The sequence below is a fragment of the Aulonocara stuartgranti genome (genome assembly GCF_965226115.1).
Source record: "Aulonocara stuartgranti genome assembly, chromosome: 15".
Classification (NCBI taxonomy): domain Eukaryota; kingdom Metazoa; phylum Chordata; class Actinopteri; order Cichliformes; family Cichlidae; genus Aulonocara; species Aulonocara stuartgranti.
Genome location: NC_138951.1, coordinates 35,784,878 through 35,808,267, shown reverse-complemented (window position 1 = coordinate 35,808,267; position 23,390 = coordinate 35,784,878). Strand labels below are relative to the sequence as shown.

General features: G+C 39.9%; 1 protein-coding gene and 1 long non-coding RNA gene across 4 annotated transcripts; one reads left to right on the top strand and one right to left on the bottom strand.

Moving 5' to 3' along the window:
- Positions 1-264: 264 nt before the first annotated feature.
- Positions 265-23,097, top strand: crtc1b (CREB regulated transcription coactivator 1b). 3 transcript variants are annotated; one of them, XM_082505838.1, is made up of 14 exons: positions 265-794; positions 2,448-2,564; positions 3,138-3,265; positions 4,362-4,421; positions 4,663-4,757; positions 5,250-5,335; positions 5,417-5,460; positions 12,609-12,832; positions 13,424-13,575; positions 15,695-15,931; positions 17,095-17,181; positions 18,936-19,022; positions 19,106-19,280; positions 19,867-23,097. In XM_082505838.1, exons 1-14 carry the CDS (start codon positions 669-671, stop codon positions 20,076-20,078), a joined length of 1,830 nt encoding a protein of 609 aa, XP_082361964.1. In that variant the 5' UTR covers positions 265-668; the 3' UTR covers positions 20,079-23,097. The 3 variants fall into 3 exon arrangements, with proteins under 3 accessions (XP_082361964.1, XP_082361965.1, XP_082361966.1); XM_082505839.1 differs by having other exon boundaries at positions 266-794; positions 5,265-5,335; XM_082505840.1 differs by lacking the exon at positions 17,095-17,181 and having other exon boundaries at positions 266-794.
- Positions 6,414-9,877, bottom strand: LOC309689436. The gene is made up of 3 exons (XR_014271369.1): positions 9,770-9,877; positions 7,123-7,181; positions 6,414-7,029 (listed from the first exon to the last, which is right to left on the bottom strand). It is a non-coding gene; the product is annotated as an uncharacterized lncRNA (long non-coding RNA).
- Positions 23,098-23,390: the final 293 nt, after the last annotated feature.

Below are 23,390 nucleotides of genomic sequence, written 5' to 3'. Positions count from 1 at the left end.
GCCTGCAATTACCTCTTCAACTCTTTTAGTCCAATATCCAGTATCAGGGTTGCATTCCAGACAGGGTCATACCAAAAGTTTCAAACAATTAGACCATTGTCCTTGATCCAATAAAACGATGGCCAGAAAATCTACAAAAACCAATGAAAATATACCACAACAGCTCACAATCTCACATAGTGAAGTTTAATTCAATACATTCAGACTTTCATTGGATATATGCAAGTTTTAGTCAGTATATTCAGACTTCCATTGCATATCTTCTAGTTTAATTCAATATGATCAAACTTTCTCGTCATAAACTAGAGCTTCATGCGATATATGTAGACTTTCCTTCCATTCTGGATAGTTCATGCTCAGTTTTTTTCTGTTGTATCCATTGCATTCATTACTGCTTCATTCCATGCTGTTTTTATTCTGTTTGAAAATTCTGTTCTCTTTTATGTGAACTTATTTATTTACTTAACTATTTATAGCATGCATCTGGGGCACACGATTTCCCTTGTGGCAGTGTGTATTTTATCTGCAACTCACCCTGCCGCAAACTCTGGCAATAACTGAAGCAAAAAAGAAAAACATCAACAGACACGTTGACTGTGCGTGATGACGACCGGGAGAGCCCGGAGTGGTGCGCAGCGTAACATTCCATTGAGAAGAAGAGGGGAAAGATGGCGTCCTCTAACAATCCTCGCAAATTTAGCGAAAAAATCGCTTTGCATAATCAGAAGCAGGCGGAAGAGACCGCCGCGTTTGAAGAAGTGATGAAAGACCTGAACATCACCAGAGCTGCGCGGGTAAGACCCCCACAGAGGGGCTGTTTACCTCTCGTTGCATCGCTGTTTGGCAGCTAACGAACACTGCGGAGATGTATCGGAAAGGTTGGGATGCTATGTAAGCTAAAGTTCATATTAGCGTCCTTTGCTGCATCAGTGCAATGCTGCGGAGCGACGTTTCCCCCGCGCCTGTTAAAACAAGCCAGCATTATTTGACTTCCAGCAGCACTAACCAGCTTAGCCTCGCCTGCTGGAGCTGTGGATAATGTGCACCTGTTCTCCCCTGCCTGTGGCTGCTGACATTTCGTTAGCTAATAGACAAATCGTCTGGCATGGTAGTGACCGCATTAGAGCACGTTAGGAAAAGTTAGCTGCGATTTAGAAACGGAATGGGAAGCAATGTTGGTTGACAGAGAGATTAGCCAAACAGATGTTAACCAGCTGTGTGTGTGTGTTTCTTATTTATTAAGGGGAAAGAGGGTAACCCCCACATTACCCGTAACATTATTTTCATAGCATACACTTACGGAGAGCAAAGTCAGCTCTGACTAAATGATCCACATGTCTCGTTTTACTCGCTCTATCTTTAGCAAAGTGTGAATGGCAGCTTTCTCACTACAATGAAAGCACTGGTTGCCTCAACCACTACAAGTGGAGCAGATGTTTTCATTAGGCTGCTGTTTATTATGCCAATTCAATTGGCTCTAACTGAAGCTGCAAGTCCACTGCTGATGAATAAAATGTGGGGGTTTTTTCTAACGCTGAGACATGATGTTCGTTTTACTGTCTGTCTTTTTTTGTTGTTGTTGTCAGTTTACAGAAGTGAATATAACTGTGGATGAAAAGCTCTGGTTTAGATATAGCAGATGATAATCATGTAAAAAAAAAAACAGTAAAATGGAGCTGAAATGGGATTTTTTTTTTTAAAGTTTTAAAATAACTTCCAGAATGACTTGTCATCATTGTTGGCGATTTCTCGCAATTTTTGATGATGAACTAATTGTTTCAGGGCTGTTCGTCTCAAAACATATAAACCATATTGTTGCCAGGAAACGTTGGGGCTAATTGTTGGTCTAGTTGCTGGAAATGATGCCCACTTACCACGCTGCGTCAGTGTAAACCTGAGCTGTACTGTTATTTACTGCAAAGGGGGAGGGGTGGGGGGAATTGAATTTACTACTCAGTTTTATGGTCTCTGCCTGATTTCTTTGTGTTGCCATCCAAACATCCATCCATGGCATCAGTTCTGATCATTTATCCTCACGCATTTCATTTCATATTCGAGGCCTTCCATCACAGTGTTGTTTTTGTTTTTTAATAACATATATGGGTTTTGTTTTGACTACTGTTGTGTGGTTAATGTAGTAGCCAGGTGTGTTACATGGAAAGTGTGACTGTAATTACACCAGCTGTCAGTCAGGTGTCATTCACATCAGCTGATGTGATTTTTCTTTTCTTTTTATTTGCTATTAAAATATGTTCTCTGCCTCCTGATTATTCGTGGTACCGCCACATCTGCCTGGCTCATCACGTTTCATCTGTCAGTTAATGAATTCATCAGTCTTTCATATCCCACACTGTGGTCTGGCATGCACCATTTGTTTTTAGCATCTCTTTTTTTGTGTATTGGATCAGTCATTCACTCATGCTTTCATGCAATTTTACTTTGCACAGTTGCAGTTACAGAAGACCCAGTATTTGCAACTAGGGCAGAATCGTGGACAGTACTATGGAGGCTCACTGCCCAATGTCAATCAGATTGGAAATGGCAACATTGACCTGCCTTTTCAGGTGAGCCCCTGGCCTCTCTCGGCTGGTAAATCAATGGTTTGTTGTAGACCAGTGTGCCCTTCTCAGCTGTTGGTGATACTATTGGACATACAAAGGTTGCAGGTGTCTGTGGTGTTGGTGAAAGAACCCAGAAAATTCCTCTAAAGCCATTAAAGAAAGTCTGCAGGCTTATTTATGGCTGTGCTGACAGTAAAGTGTTTAGACATTACCTCATCGTCAAAGCTGCATAAAGCATCAGGTTTTATCAGGGTCCAAGAGTGAAGGAGAAGACGTGCACTACAGCTGTTTTTTTTTGTTTTTTTTTTGTTTTGTTTGGGGTTTTTTCACCCTGATGCGTAATTTGGTTCCTAAATTTTAAATAGACCATTGCTTGTCATGGCTTTCCATTTTTAATACATTTGCCAACTCAAGCATCAGTATGGGGGGCCCATGGCTTGACTCATTTTGAAACAAACACATGTGCACCATTTATCCTCAGACATTATCCTAAGACACAGTTTTATAGTGTAAGCAATTTTTGTTTTTGTTTTCTTTGTGGGCGGGGCCTCATTCACCTGATGTGTCCACCTCCAGAACTCAGTGCTGGATACCAGTCGGACAACCAGGCACCACGGGCTGGTGGACCGTGTTTACCGTGACCGGAACCGCATCACTTCGCCTCACCGCCGGCCGCTAACAGTCGACAAACATGGACGCCAGATATCCTTTCGTTTCAAACGCACTGTGATGAGGAATGTGTTATTGTTTTGGTCTGATTTTTAAGTCAAAATTCTGATTTGTGTCTGGAGACAAGCTACTTCAGCGTAGCAGACTGCTTTAAATTTAAGCTTTTGGCTGTTTAATTGATCAGCTTTCATTAGTTTTCATGTATTTGTGTGATACGTTTTTTATATATATATATATATATATATATATATATATATATAGTTAGAATAATGAATGACTGAAATTCTGAAACAATAGCCTTTTGTTCTAATGACAGTTTTCATTGCTGACACTATCAGGACTATTTTAAAGTCTTTTAGCTTGTCGTCATGTTATTCCTAAACATTTAGCCAGTGCCATTGATGATAAACAGAAACAAAACAGATAGACATCAGCCACTGATGTTGGGAAATGTCCTCTTAAAATGCCAATATGCAGCCTTGAGATAGGGGCTAAACTTTGTGGGATGAATAGTTTTGAATGTAAGTAAGGCCTCAGTTGCACAGGCCTAGAGACTGTTTTGAGATCCCCTAGCAACTTCTTTGTTGCTAGGGAAAGATGTGTATTTCCCAACTAGTTGGGCGTTGGTTCCTGGAGGTTGCAATGACCAGATAAAATGGATGGGAAAGAGGGCCCCACACCAGAAACCTCCAGGAGCAGTGGTTGCCTGTAGTTTGCCTGGAAAGTGGTTAAGTAGGGGTTAAGGTTATTTGGTCATCCGTGTTTTTATATTGTCATATGGACCAGGGATTGCTACCAGACTGGTTAACAATGATTGCTGTTTAAGGAAACGCAATTACTATTCATCATATGAGATGTGTTAAGATATCATCTGTCAGTAATGGTGCTGAGTGGATTTTAAGAGAGTGAGTGTTTGTTATGCTGCATGTACTGACAGCCTGATATTGAACTATGTAACACGATGCGTTGTAGACAGTTGACAAGACCATCAATATATTCGTCTATTAGATAACAAGATATCAAAGTAAATGTATCAAAGTAAAGCTTGTGTGTGGTTATTTATTATTTAGCAGGTCTTTTGGGCTGATTAGGGTAAGAAAACAAATTTATTTCCCTTGACTAAATTCACATTGACAGCTGTCCTTACAGCTCAGTTTACCTCTCCCCACCGCCAGACACTAGCTGGAGAAGGTAAGGCACCTCCTTTTGTCCATTTGCCAAAATAAGAACTAGGACACACAGCCAGATACAGCGCTCTTCCAAAGATTAAATGACATGACTCTGTGTAGCCTAGTTGATGCACAACTTCTAAAGTAAACCAGAAGGTCTAGAACAGATTTCTGATAGATTTGATGCTGCAGAGCTTGAATTCTGCCAGTATTCATGAGCTGGCATTGGTTTTGCTTGAATTTCATCTGTCTCTCACGTACAGGACAAATTCAGACTCTGCCTTACACCAGAGCGCCATGAATCCAAAGCCCCAGGAGGTCTTTTCCGGGGGATCACAGGAGCTGCAGCCTAAACGAGGTAGAGGAAGATCCCGTTACAAAGACACAGAGCTGCTTTTATTTATTAATGTAGAATGTACTAATGCAGACAGGAAACCTCAAAAGACATAAAGGGGCTGGTGTCACACAGTAGTAGTTCTTGGTGAAATATTTATAAAGTAAATGGATCTCTAGCAAAGTTTCTGCATTCTGGTTCAGCCCTCAGCTGGATGTGGAGGAGTAGCATCTCTGAATGAGGCTGATTCAGGAGGATCTAGAGAAGAAAATCAATAATTAACTGATTATGCATTGATTATGTCTTTTTATGTGTGAAGCTCTGATAAAGCGAAGCCAAGATTAGCTGGCATCCTTTCAGTCTGTCTGATGGTCACCTTCTATTTTTACACTCTAGAATCTGGTGCACAGCACTAAATTCTGCATGACTGGCTCCGATATTGATGACTCATTTTTTTTGGTTTGTTATGTATTTTTGTCATGGCAAGCAACTGTGTCTTGCTGTTTCACTAATTAGTACTGCTGCTAACAGTGCCTGGAACGGAGAACTCGGAGACAAGTGCAGACAACGATGTGCAGAAACAGTTGTGGGATGACGAGAAGGTACCAATGGGACAGGGAAGGGCTGCAGAGTGTACACCAGTGACGCAAGACTTGTGTCTCATGATTGCATTTTCTTCTCAGGATGATTCATCAAAGCCCAACACGTGTGATGTCCCAGGAATCAAGTGAGTGGTTTATGTTGTTTGTTTTATTATTCTTCAAAGAGCAATGCCACTCAAGTATTGTGCATGAAGCAATATGTGGACATTAGTTGTCTGCCATATTGGACGTGATACAGCTAGGTTGCTAGGGAGAAATGTGCGTTCCCCAATTGGTTGGCGGTCATTCCTGGAAGTTGTTGGCTCTCACTGGGTGAAAGAGTTGCAAATGATTTGTGCTCCTAGTGATTTCTTTGGAGTTTGAATTTCTGTGACCTAAGAATTGACAAGAAAACTTTGGCACATGTTTTTTTCCTTTAGTTGGAAGAATAACCATCAACCAGATATAATCCTTTAAATCTCAATCTTAATAAGTAGCCAGGTTTTATTACTGGTGTGTTTTGTAGCGCTCTGGACTAAGTAAACAACAGTTCAGTATTAATCTGCTACCGGTACTCTTTTTTTTCTATAACTGCTTTTTTCTTTTTCATTTGGATGGTTGACTGAAGTTTTTTGTGCATTCCCCATGTGTCAGGTAACTGAGGAAATCCTCCAGATGTTGCTAGTATCGCCTGGGGGAAAGTCCTGTAGTGATAGGCAATCAGGTGCTACTTTTTCTACGAGCACTGTAAAGTACAAACATAAAATGCTTCATAATGACATTTAAAGCAAAACTCCTTTTTCGTGTTAACGTTGGATATTAGAAAAATGGCACTGAAAGAATTGGAAATAAATGGGAGAATTTTGCAAGACCAAATATGGATGGACCACAAAAAAAAAATGGGGGCAAAGTCAGCAATTTCTAACCATTTTATTATCTGATTTCTCTGGTGAGAAAGCCCATGTACTTTCCCATGTCCCAATTTAAAGTTCATTTAGATGATCTGTCAAAATAACAGCAAAAGCAGGTCGGAGTGCAAAGATGCTGAATAAATAAAAAGGCTGGTTAACAGACAGAATTACACAAAATAGAGCAAAACTTAAGTGATTATTGTCATTTATTGGTTAGGAAGTTAACATATTCTCCCATAAATCAGGTTAGGTACAGTTATTTTCACAATAGATGGCCATCACAATAAATCTTAATATGTGTGATTGAATCAATTTCCTCTGATCAGTAAACATTTTATTTGTTGACCTTTTCCACAAAGAAAGTCACAATCTTGTGAAAGCATACAGTAAAATGGATCATTTACATGTGTTCAAAAGACAGTTTAGATCCCCTTTTATTTATCATCCCTCCCCTTATTGAAACTTCCCCACTTTGATAGGATATGAAAAATACACAGACAAATGCATGGTTAAAAAAGCTAGTTGTAACAACATAGTTACAACTGTAACTATGTTATGGAAGCACAGCAGCTACGACGGCCATTGTGACAGAAGTCAGGCTGATTTTGTTAATGACTGCGGTGCTGTTTGCTCTGGTGGTTGCATTTTGGGTTGGGGTGGTTGCACTTTGCATTGTGGTAGTTGAAGCTTGGGTTGGGGTGGTTGCATTTTGGGTTGGGGTGGTTGCATTTCGGGTTGGGGTGGTTGCATTTTGGGTTGGGGTGGTTGTACTTGCTGCATTCACTTCTGGTATCTGTGAAATGGCTGACATTGAAATTGATGGATTAACTTCAGACTCATTGCTACAAATTCTTCGACTGCTTATAATATAATTTGCTGTTATTTGCTAACACTTACTGACAAGCAGAAGCAGAATGAAACAGATCTTGAGAATCATTGTGGAAAAGTCCTTGAACCTTCAAAAATAAAATGATTGATTATTGTTTAATGTTAAATTCACATTTGTGTTTCCCAAAAATTTGGAAATAGCATTAAATATAATCTATAATGACATAGTTTAAATAAATAAAGTATAATATAACAATAGCTCAATAAAGTAAATCAAGTATGAAAAGTGAAATAAATACAATAAAAACTCACTTGATAAAAATCTAAACCAAATACATTCAGTTATTGTCTTATTAGTGTAATTTTCTAAATGACAGAAGTGTCTTTTTTTCTATGTTTCTAATTCATAATGCAATAACATCATCTTTAATTTAGAACAGCATAAACGTTTGTTTTTTTTAATTACTGTAATCATTATACAGCTCTTTCTATAATAATTAGGGCTGGGTATCGTCACTGATTTCTAGAATCGATTCAATCCCGATTCACAAGGTCCCGAATCGATTCGATCCACGATTCGATTTAATTCGATTCGATTTAAATCTGGGAAATTTTGACAGTCAGAAATATTATAATTCAGATCAGTACATTTACATATTTTTGTATCAATAAAAAGGAAGCTGACACACGCAAGACTTTATTAAAGGTGTGCGCATCACAACAGATGCCTTTGTGTCAAAGTAGCTGAAGATAAAACAGAAAAACATGAAGGTGATTTTCCTAGCCTGGGATTTTATAAAAATATTCTGCAGTAGATCAAAAACGAAAGAAAACCATTAATCAACATATGAACATTACCTCTGAAGTTACAGCAGTTTTATTAGAGACATGGCTAAGCGTTTTGCATTTTGAATAATTTTAAAAAGTTTAAATTTGTTCAGTATTGAACAGCAGAAATGAGGTTTTCTTTTCGGAAGAATGTAAAAGGGGAAAAAAACAGCGGCTGACAGCGCTGTAAACAACAGTAGACTGGTGCGTAACAAGCAAGCGAATAATGAAGAAAGCGAAACTGTTCTTGAAGTACAGAGAGAGAGAGAGAGAGAGCTGTGCATCGCGGTGGAAGCAAAACAGTAAAAGTCAGAGTGAATTCATGACGATGTTTATGTGAAGCGTTTGGATGTTCTTTTGCTGCTGGTTCGGTCAATATTGTTTGGAGAGAGATCAAACTAACAGCTTTAGAATCAGCTCATAAAGGGCGTGAACACAAAGCGCGGACCCGCCGACAGATCAGAATCAGCGAGCTGTCGGCTTTCAGCCCCAACCGTGAGAAAGGTGACATCTAACTGATTCTGGTCCGCGGGTCGCGCTGTGTGTTTACGTCTTTGTGCAGAATCCGTGTACCTGCTCTCATTTACTGTCTTAACTGTTTGGTGGTTCTTGAAATTTTGTGAGATGTCACCAGAGATTCTGGCATTTCGGGCAAAATAAATTTATATTTAAAAAATCGATTCAGGATTTTAATGAATCGATTTTACGTTATCCAAGCCAGAATCGATTTTAATCGATGAATCGATTATAAAAACCCACCCCTGATAATAATGTAACTTTTAAATAAAAAAAAATCACTTCCATACTTTTGCTTTAACCCTTTGAAGCCGGTCGGAGCGGGCACGCTCTTTTTTGCTTAACTATTTTTAAATCCTGGAAGCTCTGCAACCGCATAAGCTAGCGCAATGATTTTTTTTTTGCATATGAAACCGGAGGAGTTGTACTTACATCTTATGACATCAGCTTGTCCTAAGTCACAGTTTCCTTCCACATAAAGCTTTGCAAAAATTGCGTAAAAAGCGCTTGCAGGAACAAAAACATAATATTCCAGAAACAGCTTTGCCGATCTGATCAGCTGTTCGTAACACTTCCCACATTGAAACAGACGTCAGCGCGAACGATCGCATGTCCACCATATCCTGCCCGAAACCGGAAGTGACGTTATTTTTGCGGAAAATGTAGTTTTTTACTTGTAGGCCTTAAGAGCCTATACTGGTCATGTTTGACTTTATGCTTTTCTGAATAGTTGCTGGGATGCTTAGAACTCAAATTGCACTGCTGGAAATAGTCTATTTTGATGCACCTGCTGTTTTCTTTGCAAATTTGCATCATAGGATTGTTTTTCATTTTTCCTGCAGTATATAAAAAATGGTGTATCTTAAAAATAAAACTATGAAGACACTCAAAATAAATTTCCTGTTGTTGTAAACTATTTTTTGCAACTTTTTTGTATTTAAAGTTTTAAGGGATAAGCCTCTTAAATTTCTCCAAGTAGAAATATATGTAAAAAACAATTTTTTTGTAGTTTATTGCACTTTTTTGCAATTAATGTAGTTACTATGGACTTAATGCATACATATTATTAAAATATGGGCTATAACAGTTGTATTGATGTATAGCAACTTGAAATGCTCCCAAAAATGGCACTACAGCATGTAAAAATATAAAGTAAGCTCTGGCGGACTTGGTTCTATGGTAGGTCTTAAAGGGTTAAAGCAAAACACAATTTTTTTTCTTTTTTCAGGAAAAACCACATTGGCTTGACAGAAAAGATGGTCATGAACTAATTTGTCATATTTTATTTTCCATATTGTAACAAAGTAAAGTCTTCAGTAAATCTTTCCCTGACTCTAAAGTTTAGTCAGATATTCTAGATTTGAAAACTTACAGTTTAATCGTTCTGAGTTGTCTTCAGTCGTGCCGATGCTCACCAACTCCAGCTGTTTGTTGTTTAATCTCTGACGGTCTGCAGCTTTTATACTTGCACAATGTCGATGCGATGACATCAGATGCTGAACAGAGACACAGCTTGTAAAACTGGTTGACCATCTTTTCTTGCCAGTATCAACAACATGATGTGATGTATATGTGATTTTTATATCTATCTATATAACTATATATCTATATCTATGTCTATAGATATCTATATTTATATAGATATATATATAGGTAGCTACCAATCTATATCTATCTTTTTGTTTGTTTTTCGGCACAGCATTTAAGTAAACAGTTAATAGGTGGATGGTTTATTTAAGCTACTGGGGGGTTTTATGTGATTAAACGTACTGGTGAAGCTTGGATGTGTTTTTGTTTCTTTTTTGGGGGGGGGGGGGTTCAGGCATATGTTGATGTATCTTTAGATATGCAAATGTATACATAAGAGACAGGAATGAAAAAATAGCATAATATAACATATGGCATAAAATAGAAGAGCCAACTGGCGGTCCATCTGCATCTAAAGGACAAAGGTCACTCCTTTGAGGATGCCAATGTTCACATTGTTCACATGGTTTGATGGTTTGAAAGACGAGTAAAAGAAGCCATCTATGTCCACTGTGAATGACCATCTTTGAATAGAGGTGGTGGCTTACGACACCAACTATCTGCCATCTATAAACCAGTTTTGAGATCCTTCCCAGATGCCTTAATGCCCACTCACATCCTGGGCCTTCTGACCTCCGGAAATCACATGATAGGGGGGAGTTTCACAATGAGTTCACCCGAAACCTTGGCTGATAGTGACCTACACCCGTTTTCACACCTTGGCTCGTGTGATTAGGTAGAGCAAAAACAGTCAACATTCAGTTTTTTGTATGAACACGTTTATTCTTAAACACAGCCTGAGCTCTAATACGGAAGCTTTCTTATCATTTCTTTAAGTGGTCTTCAGGAATAGTCCTTGAAGCTTCTTCAAGGACTTTCTAAGAAGCTCTTCTTTGAGTGTTTGCCGCCTTTTGTTTTCGTGACAGGCTGCTAGTTAACAAAGCACCTAAAGAGATAAAGTTTAAAACTGGTTCCCAGAAAGTTGATTCTGTTCATCTGGACGTAGTGTTCTCAGTGGAAGAAAGATTTCGTCAGTCATCCAAGTAACTTCTTCAGTCTCCGCTACCTGCAGGTTTCCCCAACCTTATAAACATTACCTTTGCACAATGACTGAAACTAGCCCACTGCAGCTGTGATGTCAGTTTCACGGTCATTAAAATGTTTCTCCCACTGAAAACGCTACGTCCAGGTGAACAGAATCTTCTGAAACTTCTTGGGATTTACTTACCTGGATGATTGAGCATGCATCAAGATATTTTAAAACTGCTTCTTTGCTAAAAAACCTTGACTGGGGTGCCCTTTTTTATTTGAATGATTCAAAGGTCATTGTCTGAAGATGGTCAGGTTCAAGGACTGGACTGAAAATGAGTGAAAAAGCAGCAAATGTCCAAATAAGAACTTTGCAGAACTATTGCTCAAGAACACTTTCAACAAATTCAAAGAAAATCTGGCTCCTTGGAAGCAAAGTAGAACAAATTTAAGACTTTGCACAGTATTGTAATATTTTCTGTTATAGGCTCACAAATCACAAATTATGTTTTGACAGCTGTACATAAAAAGAAACACGAAATGTGCTGTCAGTTCTCAGAGACGTCACGAAAGAATTTGCATCTTTTTTGCTTCTAAATTCAAATAATATCCACATTTAAAGGTTATACAAGAAAATAAACAAAAAAACTAAATGCACGCTCATTTGGTTAGTCAAAAATGAAGCAAACTATTATGAAACCCTGTCACTCCTGCTGTGCACTTCTGTGTAACTCGTGTTAAGCCTCCATGTTACAAGTTTACAATTATGTGCTAGAAAAAAACTGGAAAAATTGCTAAAAGCAACTTTTCGGTGGGACACAATACCCATTAGGTAATTAATCTAGAAGAAACGTTATTACAAGATCATTATGTTGTGCTGTAACAGGAGTGGCTTACACATACTCGTTCCCAGGAGACACAAATCCCTTGGTGGTTGCACCAGAAACAATATCTGGCATCAAAATCTGCCAGATGAGCTTCCTTTGTGACCAAAGAATCAGCCAAAAGAGCCTTTTTTAGATTTCCTATTATTAGTAATAGATTATCGTTCCTGCTTCTCTCTAAATGAAGTCTGCTTGTGTTTGCTGTATTTGGTTCAAACTGACCAAAGCAAAGCATGAAACAGGTCTTGCAATGATTTCTCCTTGCTAGAAACTGAAAACATTTTCAAGAAAGTGAACTTACGAGACACAGAATACACACTGAGAAAGGATTGTCAGCTGATGGAAAATTCTAGCACGGCTGGGAATTATTTATCTGTGGGCATCACTGAGTGAAAGCACAACAGGCTTCAAGCTTGTTGGTAGAGCGCTTTATGCTAAGGACAACTAAAAATACAAAAAGAAAAAATAATAATAATATTAACAAGAACAATACATAAAAATATATATTTAAAAACAGAAAAATTGCATAAGAAGCACAATCTGAGTATTATAATTCAAATTATACAGAAAAATGAAAATCGACTGTCATACTGTGGCACCCACCCACTGTAGGTGGGTTATAAGAAGTATTTAAAATAGCATTTAAAGCAAACATGCTACCCACTGTCACCTAGCTGTTGTTGCCTTTTATTAAAAATGCTCATATGCTTGGTCACAGTCTTGTTTCGCACAAGCTGTTCTTATGTCTGATAGAAAATGTGCTCTTTTCAGCATATTCCCCTCGCCAGACCAGGAGTTGAACCCATCCGTGCTCCCAGCCGCACATAACACCGGCGGTTCGCTGCCCGATCTGACTAACATTCAGTTCCCCCCACCGCTTTCTACCCCGCTGGACCCCGAGGACACCGTGGCCTTCCCCTCCCTCAGCACAGCCAACAGCACGGGCAGCCTCACCACCAACCTCACCCACCTGGGTATAAGCGCCGCCAGCCACGGTAATAATCAACATTTTGTGTTCATAAAAGGGGTAAAACGGGTAAATTTAACAAAGCGTCGGTATTGTACCGACCAGTGTTGTAGCACAGAAATTTAGCTTTAAGTGGAATGTGTTTGTTTACAAAGGAGAACCACTAAACACTTATGCAACTTTCCAAAGAAAACATAAAAACATGCCGGTAGTTTTCATACAAATGACAACAAAACAGCAGGATTTAATTTGATGCTCCACAAGTGTTGAGTCTAGCTCTGCAGACGGCACGCAGTGTGGCCAACAGGATCTAATTCAGCATCAGTTTGTAACAGTCTCTTATGTTGTAACACCTAATGTGTAAAATACCAAATGTAGGGGCTTGTGCTTTATCACATTTATGCACTTTTACAGACTTTTACTTTGACTTAGACTCACTCTTCTGCACTCAGTATCAGTCCCTACCGTGCAGGCATTTAAAGTTGGTGGTTTTTGCTGTTTTACTTTTTCTGATGTTTCTTATTTACACCAGTTGGTGCATTAAAGCTAAGTTGGAGACAAAAAACAGGTACGTGTACATCCATAGTTTCTTTTCTTCTTTTTTTTTTTGACTTCCCAGGGATCCCCACTTCCTCTCAGCCCACCATGACCGTGACTGCACAGCGCCGGCAGCCACCGGTGGTGCCGCTTACCCTAACCTCTGACCTCCATCTCCAACAATCTCCTCAGCAGCTCTCACCCACCCTTTCCTCACCAGTTAGCATTACACAGGTAAGGATTAATTAAAATTAGTTTCATTCTCTTTCAGGAACAATGTATTTGTATATCCAAGGTATTTGGACCAAAAATGGATGAAGTCAGAAATTTAAAAATAGTTATTGCACTTGCATCCCGATGTATTGAATTTGAAACAAATAAGTGTCATCACTTACTGCAAAAAGAGGTCACATTATATTAACCCTTAAGGATTTTTCACATTAGTCTATGGTGCCGTTTCAAGTCTTTTTCCATTAATGATTAATTATATTTTGTAGGTTTTGTGCACAGAATAAATTACAGAATAAAATACTGCATTTTAGGATATGCTACATTATGGTCAAACTCTCATTGGTTCAGTATTTGTTTATGTCCAGATAGTCATCAGTAGAAAGGAATGACTGGTTGTGCCACAATTTTCTCCAGCTAAACAAAAACAAAACTGAGGTAATAGTCTTTGGCGCCAAAGAAAAACGATTACAGGTCACCAGAGAACTTCAATCTATACATCTAAAAACCACAAACCAGGCGAGAAATTTGGGTGTAGTGATGGATGCAGACCTAAACTTAGAAAAACACATTAAGACAATAACAAAGTCAGCTTACTATCACCTCAAGAATATATCAAGGATAAAAGATCTGATGTCTCAACAGGACCTGGAAAAACTAGTCCATGCATTCATCTTTAGTAGGCTTGATTACTGTAACAGCATCTTTACAGGTCTACCTAAAAAATCAGTCAGACAACTACAGCTCATTCAGAACTCTGCTGCTCGAGTCCTCACTAAGACCAAAAAAGTGGACCACATCAGTCCAGCTCTGAGGTCTTTACACTGGCTGCCTGTCCGTCAGAGGATAGACTTTAAAGTTCTGATGCTGGCCTATAAAGCTCTGAATGGTTTAGGACCAAAATACATCAATGACCTCCTGACCCAGTATGAACCATCCAGATCCCTCAGGTCATCTGGATCCGGTCTTTTATCAGTTCCCAGAGTCAGAACCAGACACGGAGAAGCTGCATTCAGCTTTTATGCTCCTTATATCTGGAACAAACTCCCAGAAAGCCTCAGATCAGCTGAAACACTCAGTTTATTTAAATCCAGGTTGAAGACTCACCTGTTCTCAGCTGCATTTGAATAAAGCACCAAATCCACACTTTAAGCTTAAATTTCAAAACTAACATTTAACTACTGATTTTATCTACTGTTCTGATTTTATCTGTTTTGATTTTATATACTGTTGTTTGTTTGTTTGTTTGTTTGTTTGTTTGTTTGTTTGTTTGTTAATTAGTTAGTTAGTTTATTTGCTTGTTTTATTCAATTTTAAATCATGCTTTTTATTTGTTCTTGTTTCTAATGTCTCTGTAAAGCACTTTGAATCACCTTGTTGTTGAATTGTGCTATACAAATAAACTTGCCTTGCCTTGCCTTGCCTTTACAAAGTCAGGCATGAGAGAGCAACAGAGTCGGTATTGTAGGGAGGCCGTGGTGGATGAGCGTGACACATTTACATATTTATCAGCTTAGTTGATCTTTCTTTTTTTTCCAGTATTCATTTGCAGTCTGGTTAAGTTAAAGAAACACTACATGGCTATGTTGATTTTAGCAAACTTTTACTTTGAAGGAGACTTTTCACAGTTCCAGTTGAGTCTTTGCAGTCAAGTCGGCAAATTGCAGGCATGTGCCGAAGACCAAAGCAATCGCAAGGAGGTTGTTGGTGCAGCACTGCACCAACAACAAATTATCTTTGCAAATTATCTTTGCAGATAATTTCACCTGGTACTTTCAACTGGTTCGAGAATACATACGTTTCCTTATCAGCTAGAGGTTGCCAGGGGGGTCGCTAGGCCCTAAGTGACTGAAATCATCTGCAGTAATGTGTTCCTATGTGTAAATAGCACTGTTGGATGCTGAGAACAGGCTCTTAATGATATCTGTGTCTTTGTCCTTATGCTTTTAGTACAGATCCATAAATTGTAGTGCTTTTGAAACGTCAAGCTGTATACTAATGAGTATTCAACACATACTAGGTGGTTAAAGATAAGATAAAACATTTAAACACCACACCCCTACCCTCCAGTTCATGCAGCAGAAATCACTGCTACTTGGACTAATTTATCCCCATCGTTCTGCAGGTCATGCCAACAGAGTCATTGACCCTGGAACAGCAGCTTTCTCAGTACCCTCTGTTCAACCAGCTGACAGCTCAGGCTCAGGCTCAGCTGATCAGTGACCTCCAGAAGCAGCAGGCCCTGCCACAAGGCATCCAGCTCATTACCTTGCCAACTCTGGCCTCCGCTGGTACAGCGTCTGCCACTGCCAGCAGTCCCTCACCAGACAGCCAGACCACTGGCAGCATGAGCATCAGCTCGGTAAGATGCAGTTTAACAAGAACGTGGAAGCATAGATAAAAATCTGATGACATGATTGAGATAATTTTGCTTATTTTTAAGCTGCTGTTAATTTTACCACTTTGATGATGCTACCCTAAATACATCGCAGTAAATATCTGCACATCCTTTCTATGCTAATTTATTTCTAATTATATAGATTAACTTAGCTAAGAAGCATAAACACATATTACTCTTTGCTACACGATGTCACTGTAAAGTTGTTTGATGTTAACATCTTTGTAAATGATGGTTTATGAAAAAAGAAATATGCATTTGGCCGTTCTTTAAAACACAAGTGTTTGAGGTATAATCAGAATGTTTAGGCTTTACCCTAACTGAACATTACCCAGTCTCTTCAAGAACATCCTGGATCACTTTAAGCCCAGCTGGTATTTTATTTAGTTGGTTTACCTGGAACTCTTTTTCCGCCTCCCTTTCATTTGTAAATGGTTGGACTAGATGGACTGCACTAGACTAGGTGTTTTGTTTTTCACTGTTGAGTGCTCAAAGCACAGACTTTGAGCTTTGTGCCTGAACAGTGCATCAAACTTGTGTTTCTTTAACTTGGTTTTTTAAGGAGTCAAATTTAACAGGAGGAAGTGATCCCAAACATCCCGGACTTCACTATAGTCTATTCTAGCTTATACCACATTTGCACATGCAAATGTACATTTCCATGCAGGCTCCCACACATATTCCACAGTGGCGACTTTTGAATTTTTCCTTGGAAAATGTGGCTTTAGGTGTAAACAGCTGAAAACATGTATTTTGTGGAAACCTACCTAGTACCTAGTTCTCTTCAACACCGATAATCATCCACAAACAAAACATCCACACATTTGAGCTTGAAATAGAAGTTGATGAAAAGGTCAGAACAACATTTCCAGAGACCGGTGTAAAAATTGCAGCATTGCTGAAAGTGATCCAGAGATGCACTCAGATATGATTTTAAATTCTTAATAGATCAAAGTTTAATCAGCTAAGGTCTTTGATTTCCATGGACTAGCTTCCTGAGCTTTTTAGTCCTACCTCATATGTTTTGAGCAGACCCTAAATTGATGCCTTCTCACATGTCATCGTTTTTAGACTTGTGTATGACAGGCATGAAGCTTAGTGCTAGCTAACCCTCTTCCCTCCAACAGTACCGCAATCAGACTGGCTCACCAGCCACTCAGTCTCCAACCTCCCCAGTCTCCAATCAAGGCTTCTCCCCTGGAGGCTCACCTCAAGTAAGGGCCCACCCACCGAGCTACCTGCTGTTTGGGGAAGGGCTTTGCTCCTGGGGGAAAGCTAATTGTAGAGAGTTAGGCTGCTTTTCATTCACTGTGTCCACACTTAATCACTCATGCCGTCAACAGCTGCATAGCTCATTTCTTCATCAGCACTGCCATCGTTCACAGCGTGCATGGCAACATATTGATAGCCTATTGATGGAGGCTCTGACACTTTGTAGCCTTAAAATATTCATCTTGTATCCTCAACCATTACAGTTTCTCACATGTAATTCACCCAAACTATATTCTCTGTGTCAGATATATTCTGAGGAAAGTCTTGGTTTGTTTGTTTTTTCATGGGTGGGGGACATGCCAGGCTGGAGCATGTAGGTGGCAAGATACGTACGTGCAGGAAAAAATATCTGCTTTGTTGTCACATAGTCAGGTCATCATCATGCAAACTTTATGCTAGGGAGATAACCTTGTTGGCCTAGCCTAGGGGTAGGCAACTCCAGGCCTCGAGTGCCGGTTTTAGATGTATCCTTGATCCAACACAGCTGATCCAAATTGCTAAATGACCTCCTCAACATGTCTTGAAGTTCTCCAGAGGCCTGGTAATGAACTAATCATTTGATTCAGGTGTGCTGACCCAGGGTCAGATCTAAAACCTGCAGGACACCGGCACTCGAGGCCTGGAGTTGCCTACCCCTGGCCTAGCCGTTCCATCCCAGTGATTTGGACATTTACACTGTAACACAGTGTAAATGTAGTTTTTTTTAAAAGGCAGTTTAATTACAGTTAGTTTCCAGAACATGCATCCTTGTTTCATCTCTATTGTTTTTTCTTATTATTTGAAACCGTGGAAGGGGATCTTATGTTGTTTGCCTCTGTTTTGGACTTTATATAAAGACAAAGACTAGATGTAAAGCTCACAGGGGCTAACAGAGGCTAACATCAGGTAACAGAGGCTAACAGTAGCTAAATGAGGCAAAAACGGCATTGCTACTAACAGTTCAGCATATTCTCAACAGCTCACTTACTATGTGGAGACAGTAATTCATGGATGCCACTTGTAGTATCAGTAGCATTTTATTCACTACCCCTGCTAACTACATATGTGTTCAGTTCGGCTTTATTTATATAGTGCCAAATTACACCAACGAACGCCTCAAGGCACTTTCTGCTGTAAGGTAAATCCTAGGTAGGTGTGTATATTCAATGAGCCCAGACAACTTTCCAAATATACCAGAATATAATAAATATTATTTAAAAAAATAAATAACTTTACCTTTTTTGCACTGGAGTCCCTACAGTGGAGGTGAGTTGAGTGTTGCCACGGTAGTATGATGACAACAACCCATCTGAATTAGTTTTTGTCTTGATCTGGGCTGTCGTGGTCCTATCTACGAGGATGGGACAAACTGAAGCACCCTGGTTGTTTGTCATTTATAATAAAACTGTAAAGTGTGCTTTCAATTTTAATAATAAACTAATCATTAAAGAGTGGCGCTATTGCATCTTCTGTTAGCCTCCTCTTTTTGTGTTTAACCATGACAGTCGTGGTCACGAGGTCCATTTGCTTTGCTCGCTGCTCACTCTGACAGCTGTGACTTTGTGTGCTGCTTGTGTTTTTTGTTACTCCATCGCTGAAAGTGTCTGCTTGTGAACTCAAATATTTTCTCTTTCTGTAAAGATTTGTGTTATTATTGTAGCCACTGCAATGGTGTATTTCTCATATATATTTTTGGGGGTTGTTTGTGTTCCTCCAGCACATCCCCGTGGTGGGCAGCATATTCGGCGACTCCTTTTATGATCAACAGCTGGCATCGAGGCAGACCAACGCTCTCTCTCATCAGGTGACACGTAACGTTAAGTAAAAGGTTTTCTTTAGATTCTCTCTGACTTCAATGTGTGTAACGCGTACAATTTTGCTTTTTAGCTCGAGCAGTTCAACATGATCGAAAACCCCATCAGCTCCACCAGCCTTTACAACCAGTGCTCCACCCTCAACTACACGCAGGCAGCCATGATGGGGCTCACTGGGAGCAGCCTACCCGACTCTCAGCAGCTCGGCTACAGCAGCCACGGCAACATCCCCAACATCATCCTAACAGGTAGCCACAGCATCTGTGTGTGTTTGCCCTTTGATACATTAAAGGTTCTTTGCATAAATGCCAAGCATCCGTCAAAACATCGGTGATGAGCAAGAAACGAGGCCCCCCTGTGCTGGTGTGTTGCACATGACTGAGATTTCAGTCAATATATGCTCTATCTGGGCTAAGGTAAAGAAGTCTAAAGGCAACTGAGCCGAAACTAACAGCAGAATTCTCCAGAGACCATACGAGGGAACAACTTCTTTTAGACACTTCCACATTTTACTAAATTGCCAAGGTTTCTTGTTTTATACACTTCTATCATCCAGTCTAATAAACAACACCAAATAAGAGTCGATAGCAGAATAAACCGTACGTCTGTGCAGAGTTGGTGTACTATCATCAAAGTAAACCTTCCAGTGACTTGAACGTTTGTCTTTGGGTTTTAAAGGTACTTTGCAATCCACTTGTGCAGTAGTTCTAAAATAGGATCTCTGTGGTAGGGAAACATGTAGAAATACTTGTCCCAATTTCGCTTGAATCAGTAAAAACTCTAACCCGATTCTTGCCAGGCGTGCACGTTGTTCTCAGCACTTGTATTTCTCAGTCACAGGTGAGTCTCCGCCAAGCCTGTCCAAAGAGCTGACCAACTCTCTTGCGGGAGTTGGCGACGTCAGCTTCGACGCAGATTCTCAATTCCCTCTGGACGAGCTGAAGATCGACCCGCTCACCCTGGACGGACTGCACATGCTCAACGACCCCGACATGGTGCTTGCCGACCCCGCCACCGAGGACACGTTTAGAATGGACAGGCTGTGACGTGAAGAAAAAGAAAACTCGTTAATGGAGAGAACCAAAGGGCAGGATGATCCCTCTTCCTCGTTGCATGGCCGTCCAGCTGTCCGACTTTGCCCTTTGAAACAATGCGGCACCAAAAGACAACAGGGGGGAAAAAAGACATCCAGCGGCTCGCCGGGGGGAATGCCTCGCTGTCGTTTTGAATGAGATTGGTCGCTCAGTGCTTTTGCTAGCCTACTGTGTTTACAGTGTACCATTACATGCCACATATATTCCAAAAACGCACATTTGGCGGTTTTCTTTTCATATCCACTTTATTATTTATTTTGTTGATATTTGCTTGTAGCAGGAAGCTGCTAGGACATTGGGCGAAACTGCACCCGATATAAGCGGCCGTGTTTTTAAGAAAAAAGAGAGCGAGAAAAAAGAAACCGAAAAAAACATGGTCGCTTTGCTAATACCGTGCAATGAAATAGAACGGTTTTCCCATCATGCTATAACGGCTTTCTATTTCACACTCAAAGCTTTATTTTTGACAACCAAATGTTATTTTCATTGTGTACTTGTGTGTTTTTATGCTTCATCTATTTATATGTTCTATTTATTTATTTGGTTAAAGATTTTATATTCCATTTCATAATTTCAATTTGATGCCAAAATGTTTTCTGTAGGCATCGTGTAATATTGCACTGATGTAATTTGTGTCTATTTATTGATTACTAACATATTTATAAATGTGTTTATTAAGCTATTTTTGGTTTATCGAGGAGTGCAAAACCTCCCCATAGTTGCCCTTCGGTGTTCAGTGTGCCATTTTCTGATGTAAGATGTGGCGACCGTTAACCATGCTGCAGCCCAACAGTCCAATCCAGATACGACAGTTTTTTTTAGCACCGCTCCAAAAAATGCTGCGTGCTCCGGAAATGCGTTGGCTTAAAGCCACACACGTGATCTTTAACTGAGAAAAATCATCAGGAAGAAAAACAGAAGCATCTAAATTTATTTTCTCCTGATGAAAAGCCAGAATACATACATATATACACGTTCAGGCCGACCCTCTTCTCAGTGAAGGAAGGTGTCTGTTTTTAAACCAGAGATCACTGAAATCTTTTAAAGTCGTCACTGTGAAATCACCTGATTTTGCCTTACGGGAGTATTCTACTGTTCTACTTAAGTGTCTAACGTGACAGCGTATTTTCGTAACTTACTGTAACGTTTTCTCGTATTTGAGAGAAACTTTTGGTCAGTGATGTTTGTGGTTATGTTGTGTAAGGTTTGACAAATCAATGTACTGTATTTTGTAGCGGTACACTTTATAGCCAAATTGTTGGATGTTTTCTAAAGCGGGGCAAAAACGAGAAAAAAAAAAGTCAAAGGCGTGTTTGAAGTGTTCGAGATGGAGCGCAATTGTGGGGAGGCTTTTTGCTCCTTTACAGGGAAGCTCTAACAAAAACGCAGCTGACTCGACGCGTGGGTATTTCTTACTGAACTACTTGGTTTTCATAAGCTCCACGCTTCTAGTTTATGAGAGGATGGGATAAAGTAGACAAAGTAGAATATGGCTATATAAATCTATTTATATGCTAAGTATTGTGTGCAATCTGAACACTACACAAATCGGCGGTGTAGCAGAGTCACATCGTTTGAATACGCAGACAGACTTTAAGGGGTCAGTCAGCCCGCCTAAATCTTTTGTCAGAGTTTCCCTGAGAGTCACGTGCAGTCTGTGGGATCATGTTTGTTATATTGTAACGTTTGTGTACAGATGTGCTAATATTTTTACTCACAGCGCTGATGGGAAGAGTTCCCAAATCCCCCTTGCTGAAAAAAGAGAAAAAGGAATCACGTTTGGTTTACCTCTACAGCTGGACGGTTCGTCTCAGTTGAAGTGTTTTCTTGTCTGCTGTAAACCTCCATCAACGGTTTTTGTTTGCCTTCAACGGGCCTGTGATTCCTATGCAAAATGAGACAAATAAGATGCTTGAAGGAAAAAATCCACCTCTGGTGTTTTATTAGCTAACAGAGTTTGCACGTTAAGCTGGATTTATTCTTTTTGCAGGCGAGCAAGCAGTGTGACTCTTGTATTACAGATGGTAGACTTTGGAGATGTCAATTTTATTTTAAAGAGAAACATTATTGCAGATTAAAATGGAACCTAAAATGTCAAACATGGTAAATGTCGTGCAGGCCGTATAATATTTTAAGACTTTAAGGGCTTTGTAGTTTATGACAGAATTAAAAATCACCTCACTTAAAAACTGGAATTGGGCGGCATCTCTTTTAAAGACTAAACATCGTGGCTCTACGCTAGAAAACTGACACTATTGGGAGTGTGCGCGTGTAGGATGTTGTAGTGTGTCGTGGTGGTGCTAATGACAATCAACAAGTGGAATACAAATTCATTTCGATACCAGAGAAGCATAAATCCAGCTTACTTTTGAAGTTTTGGCCTCAAAAACTGTAAATTGTGATTTATTTAATTACCTGAATCTCCCTCTTCGTCCTGTGCGACTGTTGAACATGGTGCAACATTGCTGCTCTAGAAAGACACCCTTTGCCCCTGACCCTAAATGAACCCGTGTCACACGAAGAAAAATGCGACACACACTAATTCTGCTTCGTGTAAAGCAGCTAACGTTGGATTTTTCCTTCAAGCCTCCGAAACAAACGTGTAGAAAACACACTCTACGGATTACATTTCCAAAGGTTTGTGTACCTAAAAGATATTAAGCGTCACGTGCACTGTCGTGCTGCCAATAACGCCAGTGATTTGAGCTTTCCTGCCATCTCCTTCGTCCTGCTGAAGTCATTGATTCACTGACCTTGTACATATGCTATAGCTGAAACAAAATGCATGACTTACCTGACAGTCAAAACCTCTAAATGAAGGCCTTCTATAGCTCTGCAGGTTTGATTTGTGTAACGTAACACTACCACAAAGTCTAAAGGGATGCATGTAAGGGTTTCTCCTGTTCAGTGACTCTGTTACCTCCATCTCTGTACAATGCTACTTGATGAATGATAAAAGAATGTATTTTAAGTGGCAGTGTCCTAGTTTTAACCCTTTGCCAAATGAACCCGACGATGTTTGGTGCGTTTGGTCTGTCAGAGAAGGCGACCAGGCTTCCATTTCTCTCTGCACTCTTTCATTTGCCCCTTTTCTCCTTTTAAGGAATCAGACTGTTGCTTGTTCCACGCTTTCTCCTACTACTGTAGCATCTCTCTGCGTACGAGTGTAAAGCGGTCCCTTCTTGTATAGAAAGACCTTGCGGTCGTTCCGGCCCTCTCCTTGGCTTTGTTGATGGCGGGATCCGTCCCGTGGAAGTTGCAGAT